The sequence below is a fragment of the Felis catus genome, chromosome B2, assembly GCF_018350175.1.
Source record: "Felis catus isolate Fca126 chromosome B2, F.catus_Fca126_mat1.0, whole genome shotgun sequence".
Classification (NCBI taxonomy): Eukaryota; Metazoa; Chordata; class Mammalia; order Carnivora; family Felidae; genus Felis; species Felis catus.
In genome coordinates this window covers 3,152,481-3,174,514 of record NC_058372.1, presented here as the reverse complement: position 1 = coordinate 3,174,514, position 22,034 = coordinate 3,152,481, and the positions used below count along the sequence as shown (strand labels likewise).

At 49.0% G+C, this 22,034-nt stretch overlaps 1 protein-coding gene and 1 non-coding gene across 3 annotated transcripts; one reads left to right on the top strand and one right to left on the bottom strand.

Moving 5' to 3' along the window:
- Positions 1-3,200: 3,200 nt before the first annotated feature.
- On the bottom strand, positions 3,201-11,779 carry LOC111560404 (MLV-related proviral Env polyprotein-like). 2 transcript variants are annotated; one of them, XM_045057035.1, is made up of 3 exons: positions 11,159-11,779; positions 9,849-10,043; positions 3,201-5,998 (listed from the first exon to the last, which is right to left on the bottom strand). In XM_045057035.1, exons 2-3 carry the CDS (start codon positions 9,988-9,990, stop codon positions 3,687-3,689), a joined length of 2,454 nt encoding a protein of 817 aa, XP_044912970.1. In that variant the 5' UTR covers positions 9,991-10,043; positions 11,159-11,779; the 3' UTR covers positions 3,201-3,686. The 2 variants fall into 2 exon arrangements, with proteins under 2 accessions (XP_044912970.1, XP_044912969.1); XM_045057034.1 differs by lacking the exon at positions 11,159-11,779 and having other exon boundaries at positions 9,849-10,953.
- Positions 11,780-17,990: 6,211 nt separating this feature from the next.
- On the top strand, positions 17,991-18,064 carry TRNAT-AGU. The gene has a single exon. It is a non-coding gene; the product is annotated as a tRNA-Thr (tRNA).
- Positions 18,065-22,034: the final 3,970 nt, after the last annotated feature.

Here is a 22,034-nt window from a genome sequence, read left to right as displayed (position 1 = left end):
CCACATCCATTAAGATCAGCATCAACCCCACCATAAATATCTAGTGTTACTGTGAAATCAGCTTGGAACTTGCAGACCTTGGAAAAGGGTCGTGAGGCTGTTTATATATATGCCTTGTCTCCGCGGATGGCAAGTTCGCGGCCTTGACATGGCTGGACTATGTGTGCTGCTGGCTTATTTCTTTGTGCCCCCACATGTCCGTGCACGGAAGGAAAAGTTCTCAGACACGGAGACTGAGTGGACGTGCGGGGCTGCCTCTGTGAGAGAGAGAGAGAGAGAGAGAGAGAGAGAGAGAGAGAGAGAGAGCAGCAGCAGCCGTGGCCCGCACATAGCCTTTATTTCATCTTTCATTAGATGTGAGCATCAAAGAATATCAGAGCAAAGAAAGAGCACAAAGGATCTTTAGACATGAGCCAGACATACGTCTGGTGGCGACGTGAAGGCACGAAGGAGTGCGTGTGGTTTCCAGGAATGTCAGCGAGTTACAGCAGGTGTTGTATCTAAACTGTCCTCTGCGGGACTGTGGGGCTCTGTATCTCATGCGTTCGACCACCTGGAGACCAGAACAGTGCTGACATTTCGGCCGGTACCCCGATCCCCCTGCAGGACTTACAATACACGCTCTAGAAATACTGCCACACTCCCCCAGGCAGCGGGACGAGCCTGAGCCAGTAGCAAAAGATGTGATGAAGTCCTTGAAACTGTTCCAAATACATATCACGTTCCAGTACATGCTAGGTGTCAAGGCACCCATGTTACAAAAGTAAGAGTAAATTGCAGAGGTGTGTGAGCCAGCCAGACACTTGTCATGGAAAGGAGAGAGTGGCTCTTTTTAGATGAAAGTCTGGGAAAGAAAGAGCATGGAGGTTTTAATGAATTCGGTGGAAGCAACTTCCAAAATGGAGGCAACTTGAACTTCAGATGCTGCAGTGAGAAAGATGAATTTTGGAAGACCAGACAGCCTCAACCCAGGCCGGGACTGTTATGCCCAGAATTCGTGATCCCCAAAGACCACTAGGGAGCCGAGTCCGATGCAAAAGCAAAGAGCCTTTATTCGAGCTAGCTCGAGCTCAATCCCCTACCTGCACCGACGCAGCGGTGAGATACCAGGGAAAGAGAGCGAGTTTCAAAAGGACAAAGGTTTTATTGGGGCCTGGGGGCAGTTGGTGAGGTAATGGCTATGGCCTCAGCCTATTGGCTGGGGAAGGGTCCTGGGGAAGGGTCCGAGTCCTGTTAGGCAGGTGAGGGAGGGTTTACTCAAGGGGAGGAGGTGTGGTCAAGGTGAAAGACACAGAACAAGATGGAGTCGGCTGGCGTAGGCCCGCCCTTTCATTCCCCCCTTGTCATGTAGCTTACGGACCCAATCATGGGACCGGCTGCATTTATGGTGACAAGGAGAACAGAGTCTGGAGGTTTACGCAAAGTTCTGGGAACCAAGTGTCCCTGGGGTGGCTCTGGGACGTCTGATTAAGTATTGTCCCCGAGCTCGTGTCTATGATCTGCCAGGTGATGTTTTGGGGGGCGTGGGGACTCCCGGCAGCATGAGCAATGACAAGCAGAGTTAACAGAGTTACCAATATTAGGTAGGTCGAATGCGCTGTAGCTTGAGCTTGAGCGGGTTGTGTTGGTCCCGACTGATAGCCCATCGCGTGACGAAGTCCTTCCGGATCGAGGAGGGGTCCGCTGGCTGAGCGTGGGTGTGATGGACCCAGGTCGCGATGCCGTCTACCTTGAGAGCGGTGGGGGTTGTCAACACCACGATGTAGGGTCCCTTCCAGCGCGGCTCGAGAGTCTCTCGGTGGTGCCTCTTGACGTAGACCCAGTCTCCCGGCCTGTACTGATGAGGTGTCGGGATCGGGCCAGCCTCGTAGATGGCACGGAGGCGCGGCCAAATGTCCTCGTGCGCCATCTGGAGCCCGCTCAAGGAAAGAAAAAGTTCTTGATCTTTAAACTCAGCAATAAGTTCAGCTCGAAGGCTGGGAATAACAGGGGGTGGCCTGCCAAACATGATCTCGTAGGGAGTAAAACCCAGAGTGTAAGGAGTGTTTCTAACCCGGTAAAGGGCGTACGGTAGGAGAGTCACCCAGTCCCCGCCAGTCTCCATGGTTAATTTGGTAAGGGTCTCTTTTAGGGTTCTATTCATTCTTTCTACCTGTCCTGAGCTCTGGGGCCTATAAGCACAATGTAATTTCCAGTTTGCCCCCACCGCCTTGGCTACTGCCTGTGTTACCTGCGAGATAAAAGCTGGTCCATTGTCTGATCCTACCAGGGCAGGAAAACCATACCTGGGTAAGATGTCTTCTAGTAGCTTCTTAGCCACCGTCTGAGCCGTTTCATGCTTGGTTGGGTATGCCTCCACCCAGCCAGAGAAGTTGTCTGTAAATACCAGGTCCTCGTGTAGTGCCTCGTCGAAGATGGTGGGTGAATTTTTGAATCCCTGAGGTAGCCGTGTCCAGGTGAGTTGCCCACTGTAGCCCTCCTCCGGATCATGCCACTCGAAGGCGAACAAGGGTTGGCTCTGGGGTGCCAACGGCAGACTGAAGAAGGCGTCCTTTAAATCTAGTACAGTATACCAGACTCTGGAGGGCGCCAAGGAGCTCAAGAGAGTATATGGGTTGGGAACAGTTGGGTGTATGTCCACGACCCTCTTATTTACTTCCCAGAGGTCTTGTACTGGTCATTAGTCATTTGTGTGAGGCTTTTGACCGGCAGTAGGGGGGTGTTCCAGGCAGACTGGCAAGGAACTAGTACCCCTAGGCTTCGTAGTCTCCGGATGTGTGGCTGGATCCCCTTCCAAGCCTCCTGAGACATGGGGTATTGTTTGATCCTTACCGGACTCTCTCCTGGCTTGAGCTCTACCAGGACTGGGGTCCTATGAGCGGCTAGTCCCATCCCCCCTGTCTCTGCCCAAACCGAGGGGAATTCTTGTAGCCATCTGTCTATATTATCCTCTCTCGGGAGCGCCTCCTGGTGGAGGAGGTATTCATCCTCCAGTTTCATGGTCAGGACCTGGATGGGGTGGCCCTTGCCATCAGTGACCTGAGGCCCCCCTTGTCTGAAAGTTATCTGAGCTCCAATCTTGGTCAGTAAGTCCCGTCCTAACAGCGGGTAGGGGCATTCTGGTATTACCATTGAAAGACCCCAGAACTAGGTCTTCCTCGGCGATGAGACCCGTGCCCACGGAACACCGAGACCACGAGTCAGATGCAAACAGCAAGAGGTTTATTCGGTACACGGGTACCCGGGGCGGTCAAGTCTCAGCAAAGACTTGCGCGCCTCTTGTTGGGCTGGGGAGACTTTTATAGGGTTGGAGTGGCAGAAGCGCGGTTACAGAAGCGAGAAGCATGGTTACGGGGTTCTTATTGGTCCATTTGAATGAGGCTGGTTTTTTCCTGAGGGTGATTTTCCAGAATGAGGGGAACAAACATGGGTGGCTGACGTGGCTCATCTCTAGGGTTTATCGGGTGGAGTCAGTACTTTCCGTCCCTATCTTAGGGCCAGGTGGCTGACCACAGATATCCTGTTTGGCAGCTAAACGGTGGACTTAAGATAAGACCCCTGAACGTCCTGGTGCTGCCTTGCAAATGGCGTTACTATTGCTAAGCATATTATGACAGGGGGTCAAAGCAAGGGGAAGGGGTCTTTCATTTCCCCCTTTTCTTAGGAGCCTAAATGGAATCATACATTTAGCTGGGGTGATACGGTTGGTCTGAGTCGCATTGCCCCAGGCGTTGGTATTGCTGGGTTAGCACTAAAGTCTGCACGACGGATATTCTATCTTTGACAAACTGCACCAACTGGTTAAGGATGCAAGGTCCGAAGAGTAAAATTAGGAGGAGGATCATTAAGGGGCCCATGATGGAGGATATTAAGGTAGTGAACCAGGGGGACTTGTTGAACCACCCTTCAAACCATCCCTGCTGGGAGTCAAATAGTTGTTGTCGCTGTTTTAGTCTTTCTCTTAATTTAGCCATATTATCTCGGACTAATCCGGTGTGATCTGCATAAAAACAACATTCTTCTTTTAATGCTGTACATAGCCCTCCCTCCTGTAGGAACAGAATATCTAGTCCTCGCCTGTTTTGTAAGACTACTTCAGAAAGGGAAGTCAAGGATTTTTCTAAGGCACTAATTGACTCCTCTAAGGCCTGAATGTCCGTGTGCATGGCCATTTGCAGTTGTCTAAATTGGGCTGTTTCGAGAAGGGCTGCAGTCCCTGTTCCTATTCCGGCGGCCATGCCTCCTACAGTGATTCCTCCCTGCATGAGGGCAACTGTCAAGGAGATTGGATCTCTCTTGAACCGGGGCTTATTTTCGAAGTGGGAATAGATATACTCAGGCTCATGGTAAGTTACTCTGGGCCATAACTCGGTCAGGACACAAAAATCAGAGGTCCAGTTGAGCACTGCCATGGAGATGCATGGGGTTAGCCCGGTGTTGCATGCCCAGTAGGTACCGTTAGGGGCTGCTAGATAGTGAGTCCCTTTATGTCCTTTTTGTGTCTTGTTGCACAAAGCTTGGTGGGTCTTAGGAACAGTCCCTATGCACAAACCTTGCCCGGACACTTCTGATATAGTTAGTTTATGTTGTGGGTCGGATAGGCAGGATGGGGGGGGGTTGGTTTGGTTGCTGTAATTGCCCAATACCGCAATTCCTTCATAGTAGGGCGGTCGGGAGACTAGACAGAGCCAACAGTCTTTAGTTTTGTTGGGGTTAGTGACATTTAAAGCTAGATATGTCCCCTGCACTAAATTTATTAACCTATTTCCTGTCCCTATACGTTTGGGACTTGCGGGGGTGACAGGGGTGCTTAGAGGGGCAATGGAGGCATTAACAAGAGTTATACCTGGGGTGCCTCCGTTGCCTTGGGGATGGTGAGGTATTACTCGGGACTCTATTTGAGATTGCCTGGATGGGGGTTTTTGATCAGGCAGGACTGGATTTGGTCCCATGGCCTGAGGCGGCGTAATGGTCATTACTTGCCGGGATACCGAGAACAGGGCTATAGGGTCATATCCTGAACGGTATAGTCGTAGCCCCCATGACTTAGGTCCATCCCAAGACGTTTGTCTTCCCTTTTGGGTAAATTGCAAGATCAAGGGGTTGCACCGGCCCCCTTCACTAGCTCCCGTTGTCGAGGAGTGAACAGCTTTATCGTAACAGGGCCCACACCAACCACCTCCATTACATTGATATATTCCCTGAGTAACCCCTTTTTTTACTGTGATGTAGTCCCAGGAGGAGGTGGGTTTCCAATAGGTTTCCCCGGTGGTCTCGCAACCCCATACGGCGCAGAACCCATCCTGTGGCCCCCCACATTGCTTCCGGTTGGCATGTCCTGGACAGACATAAAAGGCTGTGTTTCTCTGCTGCCACCTCCTCATAGGCTGATCACATCCGTACCCTGGGAATGGTTCCTGATCTGAAGGGTTCCATGTATTTCCTATTATATCACATAAGTCAAAATATATGGTAGGGAAGGTGTCTGTCAGGGTTCCCAACATGGAGGTGGCATTAGCCTTTGTTCCAGTTACAAGGTTGGTTATTGTCCAAGTTATATTATACACTTGGTGCGGACTAGGATTGGCCATTCCCGCGTCTAGTCTTAGTAAGACCCCCACCAGAATTATTAGGTCCCACGAGAAAGTCTTATCTTTAGAGGGTTTTGGGTGCGTTGGACCTTCCATCTTGATAGATCGTCTGAGCTGGGGTCGTCTGAGGGGTCCTGATCGGTGGTTGGCCCTGCAGCCTTTACATGAGAGGCGTGGATCCAAGCAGCAACTCCGTCTACTTTTAAGGTCGTGGGGGTGGTCAGGAGGACGATATGTGGTCCCTTCCACCGTGGCTCGAGGTTCTTGGTTTGATGTCTCCGAACCCAGACGGAGTCTCCTGGTTTGAAGGGGTGAGGCACAACCGGGGTTTCGAGCTTTTCTCGGTAGGCTGCCGCTAGAGGTCTCTGGATTTCTTCTTGGACCAGCTGCAGGGCGCGTAAATGTGCCTGCATGGTGGGGGATGTAGCGAAACCAGAGATGTCAGAATCAAAGAAGTGAGCCATAGGTGGAGGTGCCCCGTACAGAATTTCAAAAGGAGTTAACCCGTGGGGACCTGGCGTGTTACGTACCCGGTATAAAACCAGGGGCAGGAGGAGCACCCAATCCTTAGAGCCAGTTTCTAGCGTTAATTTAGTTAAAGTCTCCTTAATTGATCTATTCATTCTTTCTACCTGACCTGAACTTTGGGGTCGGTATGCACAATGTAATTTCCAATTAATCCCCAGTAGGGTGGCCACAGACTGACTTACCTGGGAGATGAAGGCGGGTCCATTATCTGAACCCAATACCTGAGGGATCCCGTAACGAGGAAAAATCTCTTCTAAGAGTTTCTTGGCAACAACTTTTGCTGTTTCATGTTTGGCGGGGTAAGCTTCGGCCCAGCCAGAGAAGGTGTCTATGAACACCAAGAGGTATTTATATCCATACATTCCTGGCTTGATTTCAGTGAAGTCTACTTCCCAATGTATTCCGGGCCGGTGGCCTCGGGCTCTCACATCAGGTCCAAACTTTATTTTCCCTGCGTTTATTTGAGCACATGCCCGGCAGCTCTCTGTTACTTGCCGGAGGTGTAAGTCTCTGTTAGGGAGGTAAAACCCAGTTTCTTCCCTTTCTAGTAAAGTTTTCATTTTTCTAGCACTGAGGTGTGTTAACTTATGCAGATGGCTAATCAACTCTTTTGCGTATTTTTCAGGCATTATAGTTTTTCCTTGGTACTCCCAGGTACCTCTTTTCGGCTCATAATGAGCTTCGAGTTTCTGCACAAGGTCTAAATCACTGTCATCATATTCCCATGGAGGCCTTTTGGGACCCTCTATAAGTTCTGTGGGTAAGATGGTTAGTGATGATTGAGTCTCTGTGGCGGCTTTCTTTGCTGTATCATCGGCTAATCTGTTTCCTTTCGCCTGGGGACTATCACCTTTTTGGTGTCCCGGGCAATGGATGATACTCAGTCTTTTGGGTAAGAATAACGCCTCTAATAGGGCGAGGATTTCATTTTTATTTTTAATTTCTTTTCCTTCTGAAGTTAGCAGGCCCCACCGCCTGTAGATTTCTCCGTGTACATGAGCTGTAGCAAAGGCGTATCGGCTGTCCGTATAGACAGTTAGCTTCTTACCTTTTGCCATCTTTAGTGCCTGGGTCAGGGCAATCAGTTCGGCTCGCTGGGCTGACGTTCCGGGTGGGAGGGAAGCAGCCCAGATTACCTCAGATTCGGTTGTTACCGCGGCTCCGGCTTTTCTCTCTCCGTTACGGATGAAGCTGCTGCCATCCGTGTACCAGGTCAGGTCTGCATCTGGCAACGGCTGGTCAGTTAAGTCGGGTCTGGTGCCATGGGTCTCGGCTAAAATCTGGAGGCAGTCGTGGTGGCTTCTCTCGTTGGGGAGGGGAAGCAAGGTGGCAGGGTTAAGGGAGACCGTTGGCCCGAAATGGACTCGCTCTGCATCGAGGAGCATAGCTTGGTAATGAGTCATTCTAGCATTAGAGAGCCATTTATTTGGAGGCTGTCGGACAAGTGCCTCAACTGGGTGGGAGGTCAGGACAGTTAGCGGCTGTCCTAGAGTTAGCTTCCCTGCATCCTTGACTAGGATGGCGATGGCTGCAACCATGCGTAAACAAGGGGGCCATCCAGATGCCACTGTATCCAGTTTTTTTGATAGGTAGGCAACTGGTCTTTTCCAGGGTCCCAGTTTTTGGACCAACACCCCCTTCGCAAACCCTGAGCTCTCATCAATAAATAATTTAAAGGGCTTGGTGATATCTGGCAACCCCAGGGCAGGGGAGCTCAAGAGGGCTTTTTTAATGTTTTCGAAGGCCAATTGTTGTTCTGCTCCCCACTGAAACAGAGTTCCTGGTCGAGTGAGAGGATATAGCGGGGCAGCGAGCTCTGCAAAACCGGGAATCCACAGTCGGCAGTAGCCTGCAGTTCCAAGGAACTCTCTCACTTGCCGTGGGTTTTTAGGCACAGGGATGGAGAGAATGGCTTCTTTCCGAGCTTTGGTAAGCCATCTTTGACCATCCTCTAAAGAGTACCCTAGGTATGTGACTTTCTGCAGGCAAATCTGGGCCTTCTTTGCAGAGGCTCGGTAACCCTTATTGCCCAAAGTCTCAAGGAGTGCCTTAGTCCCTTCTAGGCATTCGGTCTTGGTTGCCGCAGCCAGCAAGAGGTCATCTACATATTGTAGGAGGACTAAAGCTGGATACCTCACCCTGAAATCTGCCAGGTCTGAGTGTAGGGCCTCGTCAAATAGGGTGGGGCTGTTCTTGAACCCTTGTGGAAGGCGAGTCCAGGTCAGTTGCCCTGACAGCCCTATCTCTGGATCTTTCCATTCAAATGCAAAGAGTAATTGGCTCTCAGGGTGTAGTCGCAAGCAGAAAAAAGCATCTTTTAGATCTAGGACGGTGTACCAAGGGTGAGAAGGTGGGAGGGTGCTAAGGAGGTTGTATGGGTTTGGCACAGTGGGATGGATGTCCTCTACCCTTTTATTTACTTCTCTTAAGTCCTGCACTGGTCGGTAATCCCCGGTTCCTGGCTTTTTGACAGGTAATAGGGGTGTATTCCATGGGGACCGGCAGGGCTTGAGGATGCCTTGGTCCAGCATTCTCCTTATATGGGGTTTAATTCCTTGGTAAGCTTCATGGGGCATGGGGTACTGCCGAATGGAGATTGGGGTGGCAGTAGCTTTAAGTTGAATGAGGATGGGGGCTTGGCAATGAGCCATTCCCATACCTCCTGTTTCTGCCCATGCCCGGGGAAAGTTTTTAAGCCAACTGTCCATACCTTGTTTCAGTTCACTTTTCGGCTCAAATAGCCGATACTCTTCTTCTAGTTGCAAGGTGAGGACTTGTAGGGGTGAGCCCATGGGTCCAACAACATTAGCTCCTTCCCCGGTGAAATGGATCTGGGCCTTGAGTTTGGTTAATAGGTCTCTCCCTAATAACGGGTAGGGACATTCAGGTACATATAAAAAAGAATGAGTCACCTTACCGGTTGCCAGTTGCACCCTCCTGTCGGTGGTCCATCGGTAGTTTTTGCTTCCTGTGGCTCCTTGCACCAGGGCTGAGCGGTCACTGAGAGGTCCGTCTGGTCGAGTCAGTACCGAGTGCTGGGCTCCCGTATCCACCAGAAAGGTCACTGGTTGCCCCCCCACTTTTAGGGTTATCCTGGGCTCAGGGGGGGGGGGTCCTGGCCCTGACCTTCCTAATCTTCTAGGTTGAGGAGAGTGGAGTCTGCGGGTTTCTTCCGGGGTCGTTTCGGGCAATTGCGAACCCAATGTCCCCTTTCCTTGCAATAGGCACACTGGTCTTTCCCCAGAGGTATTTTCCTTCGATCTCCCTGTCTACCTTCCTCCCTATCCTTATCTCTACTCTGAGCAACTACTGTGGCCAGAACTTTAGTCATCTCCTTATGGCGCTTTTTATCTCTTTCTTCCTGCCGCTGCCATAATCTTTCTTCCCTCTCCTCTGGGGTTTCCCTTTTGTTGTATATCTTTTCTGCCTCTTTTAGCAAATCAGACAGCGTGAACCCCTGTAGGCCTTCTAACCTTTGTAACTTATTTCTTATGTCCGGGCTAGACTGGTAGATAAAGGACAGGATAACACTAGCAGCCTGCCCTGGGTCCTCAGAGTCATAGGGAGTATACATTCTGTAAGCCTCTTTTAATCTTTCTAAGAATGCGGCTGGTGTTTCCTCTTTCCCTTGTACAACTTGCTTTACCTGTGCCAAATTAGTGGGGCGTCTTGCAGCCCCGCGGAGACCCGCTAACAGCAACTGGCGATAAAGGCGTAGGTGCTCCCTACCTGCCGGCGTAGCAAAATCCCAGTTGGGACGGGTCAAGGGGAAAGCCTCGTCAACGACATTGGGCAGCTGGGTTGGCCGTCCGTCCTCGCCCGGAACTTGCTTTCGGGCTTCAAGGAGGACCCTTTGTCTCTCCTCTGCCATCAGGAGAGTCTGTAAGAGCTGTTGGCAATCGTCCCAGGTTGGCTGATGCGTCACTAAAATGGACTCAATTAGGTTAGTTAGGGCCACTGGGTCCTGGGAGAAAGGGGGGTTATGCAATTTCCAATTGTACAGGTCAGAGGCCGAGAATGGCCAGTACTGGGGTCTGTTGTTAGGGCCTTCCCTTAAGGGGAGGGCTTGAGATTCCTCAGCTGGATTTTCTCGTCGTTCTCGCAGCCGGCTGGCAATTGGGGAGGCAGTTGGGGTTCTGGGGCCTGACGGCGGTGTTGGCCCGTGACCCCCAGGATAGGGAGGTGGTTCTTCTGTTAAGAGATCAATTAAAGGGGAAGGAGGATCGGGTGGTAATACAGGCGCCTTGGGGGGGTCTGGTTTGGGGAGAACGGGGTAGAGGGAGGAGATGGGGGGGGCTGAGGGTTGCGGCGAAAGAGGCTGGGGAAGTGGCGCGGGAGGATCCGTCCTGGGATGCTTAGGAGGGGGCAGGAACGGGCGAACCCATGGAGGGGGGTCTGTGGCCAGGGATCTCCACGTGGTAATATAAGGGACTTGATCTGGGTGTCCATATGGCCCCGGGGCGAAGACTCTCTCCTCGACCTGTGAAATATTGTCAATGGTGAAAGTTCCTTCTCGGGGCCAACCTACATTCATCATTACCCATTCGGCCTCACACAGTGTAATCCATTTCTTTTTCCGGACTTCAACACCCTGATTATGGGCTCGTGCCCGAACCTCGGACCAGTGGTCGAGGGTGAGGCTCAAGGGGGTAGTTACAGTTTGGCCCATGACGGCTTCTGCAATTAAAAAGGTTAGACAGGGGACAAGGAAAGACGTGACAAGACAAAGAATGACAAGACGTGCCGCGCGGCTTCGATACCAAACCGAAAATGAAACCTCAGAAGGAGACTTTGAGGGTCCGGCTCCCTCGTCTCCGATCAACACCCTGTATTCACCTGATACGGATGAGATCCCAAACAATTTAACCCCAATGGTTGTCCCACTAGAGGCTCCAGACATCAGACACCCGTGGAACGTCTTCCAGGGTTGCGGGGGCGAAGTTTGAGCTCGTCAGCTCCTTCGGCTCCACCGCCAAGATCAGATCAAATGACAGAGACACTCATACAAGGACAACAGATCTGGTCGCCGGCCAGCTTACCTCCTGATGGTGGGTCGGTGGTCCCGGGGGTTGGGGGTCTCTATCCCGGACGAGCCCCCAAATGAAAGACCCCAGAACTAGGTCTTCCTCGGCGATGAGACCCCGTGCCCACGGAACACCGAGACCACGAGTCAGATGCAAACAGCAAGAGGTTTATTCGGTACACGGGTACCCGGGGCGGTCAAGTCTCAGCAAAGACTTGCGCGCCTCTTGTTGGGCTGGGGAGACTTTTATAGGGTTGGAGTGGCAGAAGCGCGGTTACAGAAGCGAGAAGCATGGTTACGGGGTTCTTATTGGTCCATTTGAATGAGGCTGGTTTTTTCCTGAGGGTGATTTTCCAGAATGAGGGGAACAAACATGGGTGGCTGACGTGGCTCATCTCTAGGGTTTATCGGGTGGAGTCAGTACTTTCCGTCCCTATCTTAGGGCCAGGTGGCTGACCACAGATATCCTGTTTGGCAGCTAAACGGTGGACTTAAGATAAGACCCCTGAACGTCCTGGTGCTGCCTTGCAAATGGCGTTACTATTGCTAAGCATATTATGACAGGGGGTCAAAGCAAGGGGAAGGGGTCTTTCACCATAAAGGAGTGGGATACCCGGCCCGTTCCCAAATCTACTGTTCTTCGGGTAGTCCATGAATACTGGCTCATGCCAGTTGCCCCTTGTACCCAGGACTTCTTGCTGGCTAGTTTTCCTTGTGGGGTGCGGAGGACCGAATGTTGTGCTCCGGTGTCGGCAAAGAAGTCACTAGGGGTCCCCTCCACTTTAAGAATTACCCTGGGTTCGGGGAGAGGGTCCGAACCCTGACTCCCCTAATCACTTAGTTCATCCAGCTCTAGGACTTTTACTCGATCAGTCTTGCTTCCCTTCCCGCCGGCCCTTTTCAGACAATCTCGGGCCCAATGCCCTATCTCCTTGCAGTATGCGCACTGATCCTTCTGCAGCCTCTGCTTCCCCCCCTTGGTGGTTCCTTTACCTTTTCTTGTGTCGTCTGCCAGCTGCCGGAGACGGCGGTCTCGTTCCTCGGGGAAGTCAGCAGTGGCAGCTAGTAGTATTCTGGCCAGGTCTCGAGTCTGCTTACTGCTGGCAGCCGCCATGGCGCGAGCCTGCTTGTCCTCAGGAGGCTCCCGGTTATTATATGCCTTTTCGGCTACCACCAGTAAGTCCTGCAGACTTTTTTCTCCTAGTCTATCTATTTTCTGTAATTTTCTCCTAATGTCTACGGCCGATTGGTTTACAAAGGCCATGATAACAGCTGCCTTGCTTTCCGGAGCCTCTGGATCCATGGGGGTATAGGTACGGAATGCCTCCATGATCCGTTCTAAAAAGGCAGCCGGAGATTCATCTTTTCCCTGTTGTACATTTCCTACCTTGGCCAAATTGGTTGGCTTTCTAGCAGCCATTCGGAGACCCCTCATTAGAGTCTGGCGGTAGACCCGGAGCCTCTCCTTACCTTCTGCCGTGTTGAAATCCCACTGGGGCCGAGTTAAGGGGAAGGAGGCCTCTATCTGAGCCTGGTTGGTGGTGGGATTCCCGTCTGCGCCCGGAACTAGTTTTCAGGCCCCACTGAGGATTCTTTCTCTTTCTTCAGTCGTGAACAGGACCTGCAAAAGCTGCTGGCAATCGTCCCACGTGGGCTGATGGGTAAAAAGAACAGAGTCTAATAAATCAATAAGCCCTGCCGGTTTCTCAGAAAACTTAGGATTCTGAGCTTTCCAATTGTAGAGGTCACTAGTGGTGAAAGGCCAATAGTGATGGGGCTGGTTCCCCTCTGCATCTGGGGGTCCAGTGGCTCGCAGGGGCAGAATAGTGGAGTCTGCGGCAGAGGTGGATTGCTCCTCTGAGCCCTTTGTCTGGTAAAGGGCGGGCTTCCCCCTGGAGCGTTTCCGCCTCCCGCTCTCGCTCTCGCTCTCGGAACAGCATCTGCCTCCCCCGGAGGGGGAGGATGGTGTTCTTCCGGCATCCTAGAGGGGTTATACGGGGGAGGAAAAATTAATTCTTCTTCAGTACCCCCCTGTAGGACAGGGTAGAGGGGTGCTGAAGGCTGGGTAAGACGTTTCCTCTTCTCTGTCTCCTGCAAAGCAAGAATGGGTTTTGGCTCCAGAGGGATCAGGGTTAGGAAGGGCTTAAGCCAAGAGGGTGGGTCTTCTACAAGGTCCTGCCAAGTGATAATGTAAGGGAGCTGATCAAGATGGCCCATCTTAGGCTGAGAGATGATACTCCTGACTCGGTGGATGGTAGGGAGGTCGAAGGTCCCCTCTGGTGGCCATCCGACATTGAAAGTTGGCCACTCGCTAGAGCAAAAAAAACTGCAACCGACCCTTTCGGACTTCCACACTGAGGTTGTTAGCTCTTCCCCTCACATCCTTAAAGTGATCAATCATAATACTTAGAGGAGTAGTCCGAGTCTGTCCCATAACGTCCGTCCAGTAAGTCCACAGAGCAAAACAGAGAAACACAAAAACAGACAAACAGAGGGCCCCTAGAAAGTCTTCCAACTCCATGGAAGCAAAACTGAGAGCTAGCTTAGACATTTGAGGGGATTCCACATCCCTCCAAAGACGACGGCCTCACGCCGACCAGCGGGAGCGACCCGCCTCGTCTCAGACCTTTGAGGGGATTCCACATCCCTCCGAAACAGATGAGGGGATTCCATGTCCCTCCAGAAGGGAGAATCGGAACGTCTTCCGAAACTCCCGGCCCGTGGTCCTCCAGTGCGTCCACTTAGACCGCGTCGGGCACTACCAGAATTCCAGAAATGAGCTCACACAGAAAAGACGGAACAAACAGACACTAACCGTGGCCAGTCAGGCTCTCCGGGTCGGGGGTCCCTTGGGGGTCTTGGGGATCCCGGGCCGAGCCCCCAAATGTTATGCCCAGAATTCGTGATCCCCAAAGATCACTAGGGAGCCGAGTCCGATGCAAAAGCAAAGAGCCTTTATTCGAGCTAGCTCGAGCTCAATCCCCTACCTGCACCGACGCAGCGGTGAGATACCAGGGAAAGAGAGCGAGTTTCAAAAGGACAAAGGTTTTATTGGGGCCTGGGGGCAGTTGGTGAGGTAATGGCTATGGCCTCAGCCGATTGGCTGGGGAAGGGTCCTGGGGAAGGGTCCGAGTCCTGTTAGGCAGGTGAGGGAGGGTTTACTCAAGGGGAGGAGGTGTGGTCAAGGTGAAAGACACAGAACAAGATGGAGTCGGCTGGCGTAGGCCCGCCCTTTCAGGACCAAGAGCACCCGTAATATCCTAGCGATCGATAATCCCCACATCCCTGAAAGTGTAACAGTTTGTAAAATGTACGAAGGAGAAAATACAGTGCCTTATTTCAGTACTCCAACTTATTTAGAAACTAAGAACGGATTGAAAAGGAGGATGAAATGTGTGTAAAATACTGAATTTCAAATAGTTAAGATACACTTTATGCCCACATCTCCTACCAATCCTTTTTACATTGGGCTACTGCAAAAATACTTAAGATAACTTACAAAGCGCTTGATGTCCCTATGCAAATTGTTTGCTTTTTGTATACAATAATATCAGGACTTCTTAAATGATGGCATTTTCCCTTTCTGTACCAGGGGTTCCTTTGTGTGTTCATGTTAGAAACAGTTTCTCTACTGCTCTTATCGTTTATTATAAAATTTCAGTATTTAATATAAACCAGTTAAAGCAGTTCTGTTCAAGTGAGACCTATAGCTCAAGACATTTCTGAAAAAAAACATTAAATATAACTAGCTTCTGTGTAGGCTGGAAGGTTAAGTTTCTATTGAGGGTTCTTACTTATTTTTTATGTGCATCTAAACATCTTCAATGTTATTTACCAGTGTTGCATCCACACGACTCCTGAAACAGAATGCTAAGGGCACCAGTGACAGTCACAGCAAAGTTTGTTGCTACGAGAGGCAAGGCCGACCGATCGGGACCGACACTTTTGATCAGAGTGCGGCCTCGAACAGCCGGGGTACAGAGTTTTTATTGCCGACCACATCGTCTTATCACCTGGGAACAGAACAAAGAAATAGTTCCCAGATGAGGTGGAAACAGTTCCCGGATGGGGTGATTATTTTAGAATTTCTGTGATGAGTTGATCTCCTTGACCCTGCCTCTGGTCCACTTTTCTTTGAACTTTTGTTCCCTTAATTGGTGAAGCCTAATTTACAAGAGTAGGAAGTGTAATTTACAAGAGTAAAGCAAAGCTGTTATCTCTTAACCTTCAGTGTCAAAACAAAGCTGCTATTTCTCAAGCTACAGTGTCAGCACAAAGCTGTTATCTCTCAAGCTCTAGCTTAGCCCTACACTACAATTTAACCCTTACACGAGTTGTAAATATATTAGGGCCTTTGGTGCCTATTATATGCAAAAATGCAGTGAGGGACGTTTACTAATGCAATTGGCTTGGTCCCTCTGTTTGCAGTATAGTTTGAGAGAGAGAGAAACACCTAGGATAAAAAAAAAAAAAGAGAAACATGTAGGATAGAATATCGTGATAGTGGATTGTTAGTTAGTCTACCATATTAAAATACATGTTTTCTCCCACACATGTAATCGTCCTCTGAGGGTGTGCTATTTCTAACCTCTGCTACAGTTTCTTGCATGCTGGATTTATTGCTTGGTTACTTTCTCGAATGATAGAATAACGTACGATATCTTCACAGTATTTTATCTGTTTAAATTGATAGAATACCAGAAAGTAAATGAATCAACTTGGCAGTCACCATTAGGAGTTAAAAACTGTAAGTCTTAGGATTCATTCACATCCTCAGGGATATGACAAATCAAATTTAGGTGAAAGTGCAGAGATCAACCAACTGCAACATGGTATTTCACAAGCTCGAAAGGAGACAGACACGAAGATATATCCAAAAGCAAAAAGACCTTAGGGGAATGACATCCATCCTATCATACATAAAAAAGTTCTAAAGAATAACATCACTTGCTCTTTATTATGAAAAAATAAAAGAATGTACGTCTTGGAAACTGAGCACAAGATGAATTGGTCTGAGTCCCCGAATCACACACTTGAGCACCTCATGTCTGTCTGTGTCTCTAAACCAATCACATCTTCCTGGACCACAGATGCTTGCTAATGAGAAAGGCGTTTTGAAGGTGTTTCCTGGAGAAGGTTGAGGGACGCAGTGAGTATCTCGTCTAAAAATCAACCCAGACTTTCGAGATTCAACCACGGGCTGGCTTGCTCTTGTCCTTTTAGCAAGTGTCTTTCTTCCTCCACGATTTAGGCGAGCAGAGAATGACTCGGAGAGAAATTGGCTCCGCTGTTCCCTCGTCTCTCCTGATGTTGACCACACTACACAGTGGAAGTAAGGTTCGCACACAAGACAAAGCCTCCCTAATCCAATCATCCCCCACTTTCTGGTCGTACAGGAAGACAACCAGCACCTAATTCCACCTGTGTCGAGAAAGCGGTTACGTTTATCTCAATACGAAGAGAGAGAGAGGAGGTGGAATTTCCTGACTATTCTACGTCAAGTATGGGCTGTTATTTACATTTACGAATGGTCGATTACACCCTCCCTATGGATTTACAGGCGGCAGCTACCAGGGAGCAGGGCTGGGACTCCCTGTAGGTCGGGCATATCGGATTTGTCTTCTCCCTCTCCGGCAACACCAGACTCTGGACTCTGCTGGTTTTAAGCCTCAACCCTCAGTTTCCCAGTTCCCCCGTGTCACTCTTTTCCGTTTTATTTGCACTTCCCGCCCCCAGGAAGTGCTGCAAAATTGTCACCTGAACTTCCTCTTTGCAGGACCAGGCCTGGAGGTCGCCTTCACTGATGTTTTGGGGCTTTTCCTTACCGCCTGTCCTCTTCCAGCTAGGGGCTTTCTAGCCCTTCCCTCCCCACCCCCACCCCTGCCTGGATGTCGCCGGCGGGGCTAAGCAGCCGGGGCTCAGCGACTCTGCTCCCAACCAAGGGCTGAGGAATTATTTCTAGAAGTTTGTGGGATTGTATTATAGATCCGTGTGTTTAACTGGCGCGTGTCACAGCGCACTCCCCCAGCGTTGTCCCAGGGATAGAAACGATCTCAAGGGTTTGTCCAGCTCCGGTTTCTTGGAATGAGAACATATGCCTTTTCCCGGGTAATGTTTAGTATCCGTTTTTCGGAAAGAAAGGGATCGCTATCAACTTTAAAGAGGAAAAAGGAGGGTGAGAGTAAGAAGACGTCTATCCAATATTGCTTGGCGGGAAAGTGTAAGAAAATAATACGCCAGTAAAGTTCTAATGTGTTTTGATATTCGTATATAATTTCTTTTTTAATTTTTTCCACGTTTCTACATAAATTGCAGTTAGCATGCCAGGTGTGGAATTTAAGAAGCGTGGTGTATTTTTAATGCCTCCCATGTGCCACAGCAGACTGCCACTCTCCGCAAATACGGAACATAGTTGCACGTGGGATAAACGGCCACCGCTGAGCGACAAAGGGAAGAAAACCGCCAGCGCCTGAGCGCCTGAGCATTTTGCCAAGTGATTCACTTCAGGAAAGCCTCGGGTGGGCGCGGCTGAGAGGCACCATTGTCCCCCGTGTGGCAGAGTCCAAGCTGAATCCACCTTCCATACCAAGCAGTTGTGAAGACTCCGGGAAGCGCGACCGTCTGGCTGCCTACTGCAACGGTCCAGTGGCTGAGGAAGTTTTTATTCCTGGTGCAGCGTATCGACACTGCTGTGCACCTTTCGGGAGAAAGTAAGAAAACGTGATAAAGATCCTGAGACTTAGTTTGGATGCGCTTTTGTTGGGCAAACATTCTCGAGAGCCACATTGGTCAGACCAAACAGTGACATCACCCTCAAATTACATACAAAGGAGACTGCCCTCGCTGTGGGCTCCGTGGCTTAGCTGGTCAAAGCGCCTGTCTAGTAAACAGGAGATCCTGGGTTCGACTCCCAGCGGGGCCTTTCCACACGAGCTTTTGTGATTTAGTAGCTGAGAAGTGGAGAGAATTTGAATTCACATCCCTGAAGCACCAGAGGTGGAAGGGACAGCCTTAGGGGAAGACTCTTCTTTAAAAACAAAAACACACTTCTCCCAATAGGACAGTGATAGAAATGCCGAAATATCTGTGCTGAGAGCTGAGAAACTCAGATCTTGTTCTATGACTATGATCTGGGCACTGGGATTGCCTAGGAAAAGTGGGGTTTGCCCCTTGGTCTTCTTTTGCCATTTTAGACCAAACCTCAGGCACTCCACCACGTAGGTTATACATGATCTCTGTGACTGTCTTCGTCATTTTCGCCCCCTAGAATCTTTCCCAACTAGGACGTTGTAAACAGCTGTTTTTCTTGACTGGCTCCTTGAATGGCCATTTCCCGCTCCCCCATCCCCAATTTTGCATCAGATCGCTCTTTGGCCCACCGAATAGTGAATCGTGTGTTGGACCAGAGCCATGCTTCTCAAACCTTGGCGAGGACATGAATTACCTGGCGTTCCATTAAAATGAAAGATTTAATTCACCGCATCTTGGATGGGGCTTGAAATCCAGCATTCATACAAGTCTCGGGTGACTGATGTCTATGCCACTGTTACAAGGACCCTATTTGGTTTAGAAAGGCTAGTGACTTAGTGATCTAGCTTCAGTGGTTGTGGCTTTTGCCCCCCCCCCCCAAGGTAAAATTGCTATATAATACCAGATAACTTTCAAGTGCACATTATAATTAGACATCTGTATGTACTACAAAATTCTATGTATGTACACGGCCTGTATGTACATGGCCAAAATTCTAGTTCCCTTTCATTACCATACAATTGACCCTCTTCTTCCATTCTGCCTGCTCTCGAATCCCCTTTCCCCCCTGGTAACCACGAGCCTGCTCTCTGCCTCTATGAGTTTGTTTTTATATTGTTTTGTTTGTTCATTCGTGTTGTTTCTTAGACTCTCACATACGAGCAAGATCATACAGTATTCGTCTTTCTCCGACTTCTTTCCCGTAAGTGTAATATCCTCGAGGTCCATCCATGTTGTCAACAATGGCAAGATTTCATTCTCCTTTATGGTTGAATATGTTCCACTGTCTATGTACCACATTTTCCCCATCCATTCACCTATTGACGAACGCTCAGGTTGTTTCTGTGTCTTGCTTATTGGAAATCATGCTGCGACAGGGGCGCCTGGGTGGCTCAGTCGGTTAAGCGTCTCACAGTCCACGTTCTCTCCGACACTTGTTATTTCTTGACTTTTTGGTAACAATTCCTCTAACAGGTATGAGGTGACATCTCATTTGCTTTTAATTTGCGTTTCCAGTAGTCATGTTGAATATCTTTTCACGTACCTGTTGGCCATCCGTATAACTTCTTTACAAAAATATCTATTCGGATCACCTGCCCATCTTTTAATCAAGTCGTTTTCTTATTGTTGAGTTGTGTGAGTTCTTTATATGTTTGGGGGTATTAACGCTTTATCAAATAGATGATTTACAAATATCTTCTTCCATTCAGGAAGTTGTCTTCATTTTAACGGATGGTTTCCTTCGCAGTGCAAAAGCTTTTTGGTGGGATGTAGTCCCATTTGTTTATTTTTGCTTGTTTCCCTTGCGTGTGGAGTTGGATCCACAGACACATAGACAGCTAAGACTGATGTCAAGGAACCTACTGCCTGTGTTTTCTTCCAGAATTTCTACATGCAAGTCTTTAACCCACGTTGAGTTAATTCTTGTGTGTGGTATAAATAATGATCTACCCGCTTTCTTTTGCACGAGGCTGTCCAGTTTTCCCAGCACCTCAGTCGTTGTGGTTTTGAGTTCTGTTTTTTTTATATGTTTATAACTATTTTCCACACCCATTAGTAAACCTGGAGTTGTCTACTCATTTGCCTTTCATCCAATCCAGTTCAAAAGAAATGAAAGAAAGGAACGAGGGAAAAACTCTAATATAAATTAGTGTAAATCAGCTAACGTTATAACTGTTTTCTCCTTTTAATGTGTTAAGGGACTGTGGAATATACCAGAAATTTTGGAAGGAGGAGTAATATGATTGTATCTGAAAGAGGAGAGGATAAAAAAGAATGGCAAAGCACACAAGATTCCCTTTTTTAAAAAAAAAAAAGCTGGAGGCAACTGCTTTTTAAAGTGCTTTTTAAGGAATCTACTCCCGAAATCAGTATTGCACTATATGCTAACTAATTTGGATGTAAATTTAAAAAATAAAATAAAAAAGTGCTTTTAAATCTGAAAACTCTTGGTGCACTTACTAGCTAGATAACTCTAAAAAAAATAATACAGCTGGAAAAAAAAAACTTTAAACCCCAAGACTTGAGATTTTCTTGTTTATCTGCTCTATTTCTTCTACATTCTAAAAAACACTTTTAAAGCTTTTATCATACTCCATAAGTGCCATGCTCCCCACTCTTGGTAATGTGCACAACATTTCTCAAACAATCAGTTTCATTTCCTTCGTTTCTTACTTCTCCCCCTAAAGGTCTAACGGGCTGATGTCTCCTTTTGTGAGCCATTTGGAAGGAATGTTATGTCTCAGAAGACTTATTCTGTAGATCTCTTGTAGTGGAATACTGACTTCTGTTAGAAATAAAAATAATAAACAGTGCTATGAAACTCTGCTGGGAGAGGTGAGTATTTAAATATAATAAAGGAGAATGTTTGTTCTCTACAATTCGATCCCAAATAAGACCTGGAAGTTCATCAATATCTTTAACTGAAATCCTATCTCTACCAACTCAAGTTAATGAGTGCTCATTACTCCTGGGTCCCATGGCAAGTGCCCTGGCCCGGGACCTACCATGCTGCCCCTGATGCCGATCCCCCCTCCCCACCCCCAGGCCTCATTTCACCTCTGCTCCACCAATGTATTTCTTTTCATCTATCAAGTCTCAGATCGCTGATCACTTCTTCTGACAGTCTTTCCTAATCATTAGGAGTTGCAAAATTGTCTCATTTGTATGCATCTGTGAAAAAGCATGAGCATTTATCTCTGTAGTTTTATTTGGCAATTTTAAAAATAAATTGGGGGGGGGGGCAGGGGGGCTCAGTCCGTTTAGCTTCCAACTTTGGCTCAGGCCATGATCTTGGAGTTGGTGACCTTGAGGCCTGCATCCAGATCTGTGCTGACAGCTCCGGCCTGGAGCCTGCTTCCGATTCTGTGTCTCCCTCTCTCTCTGCCCCTCTCCCCACTTCTTTCTCTGTCTCTGTCTCTCTTTTTCTGTCTCAAAAATAAACACTAAAAAATAAAATGACTTATTTTGTGCAATCATATTATAATAATCAGCGCACATGCCCTTTGCTTCCCCAGGCTTGTCCGACTTTTCAGGACACCTGGTACCTCCAGAGCCTAGGTCAGGATTGGGCACCTTGTGGGCTGCTCACTAATTCCTTTAAAATAAATATCTAATCAACTTATTTTTCAAAAATAATGAACCAGAAGTTATGCTGTCCACTCGATGTCAGAAGAAAAAGTACGACTGAAGATCCTTCCTGCCCTCTAGGTAATACAGCCTCGCTTCTGTTTCCGGCAGCATTGAGACCCGTCCGAGTTTGGGTTACGGGAGGGGTTTTCCAGCTTTGCCGTTTCTGACCGATGCAGTCACAGCGCGGTCCTGCCGCGAATTTCTCACGAAGGGTTTGAAGACAGATCATTTTGCAGTGAGCACCTTCTAGTCCCAGACAAATGCTGGGAAGGGGGAAAGAGTGACGAACGTCAGGGTGCACGAGGAGGAAAACAAACTCGCTCCGCAGACTGACACGGTCCCTGAGCACCGGCACCCAGAGCGGAAGCGGGGACACGAAGTCCAGTCACAGGGACGCCCAAGGGGCTCCCTTTGTCACCCCGCCCGGCAGTAAACTGGGACGGTTTCCACCCGCGCTAGGCGGAGTTTCCAGCATGGCCCGGCAGGTCTGGGGGTCCCCAGCTTTTCCAGGT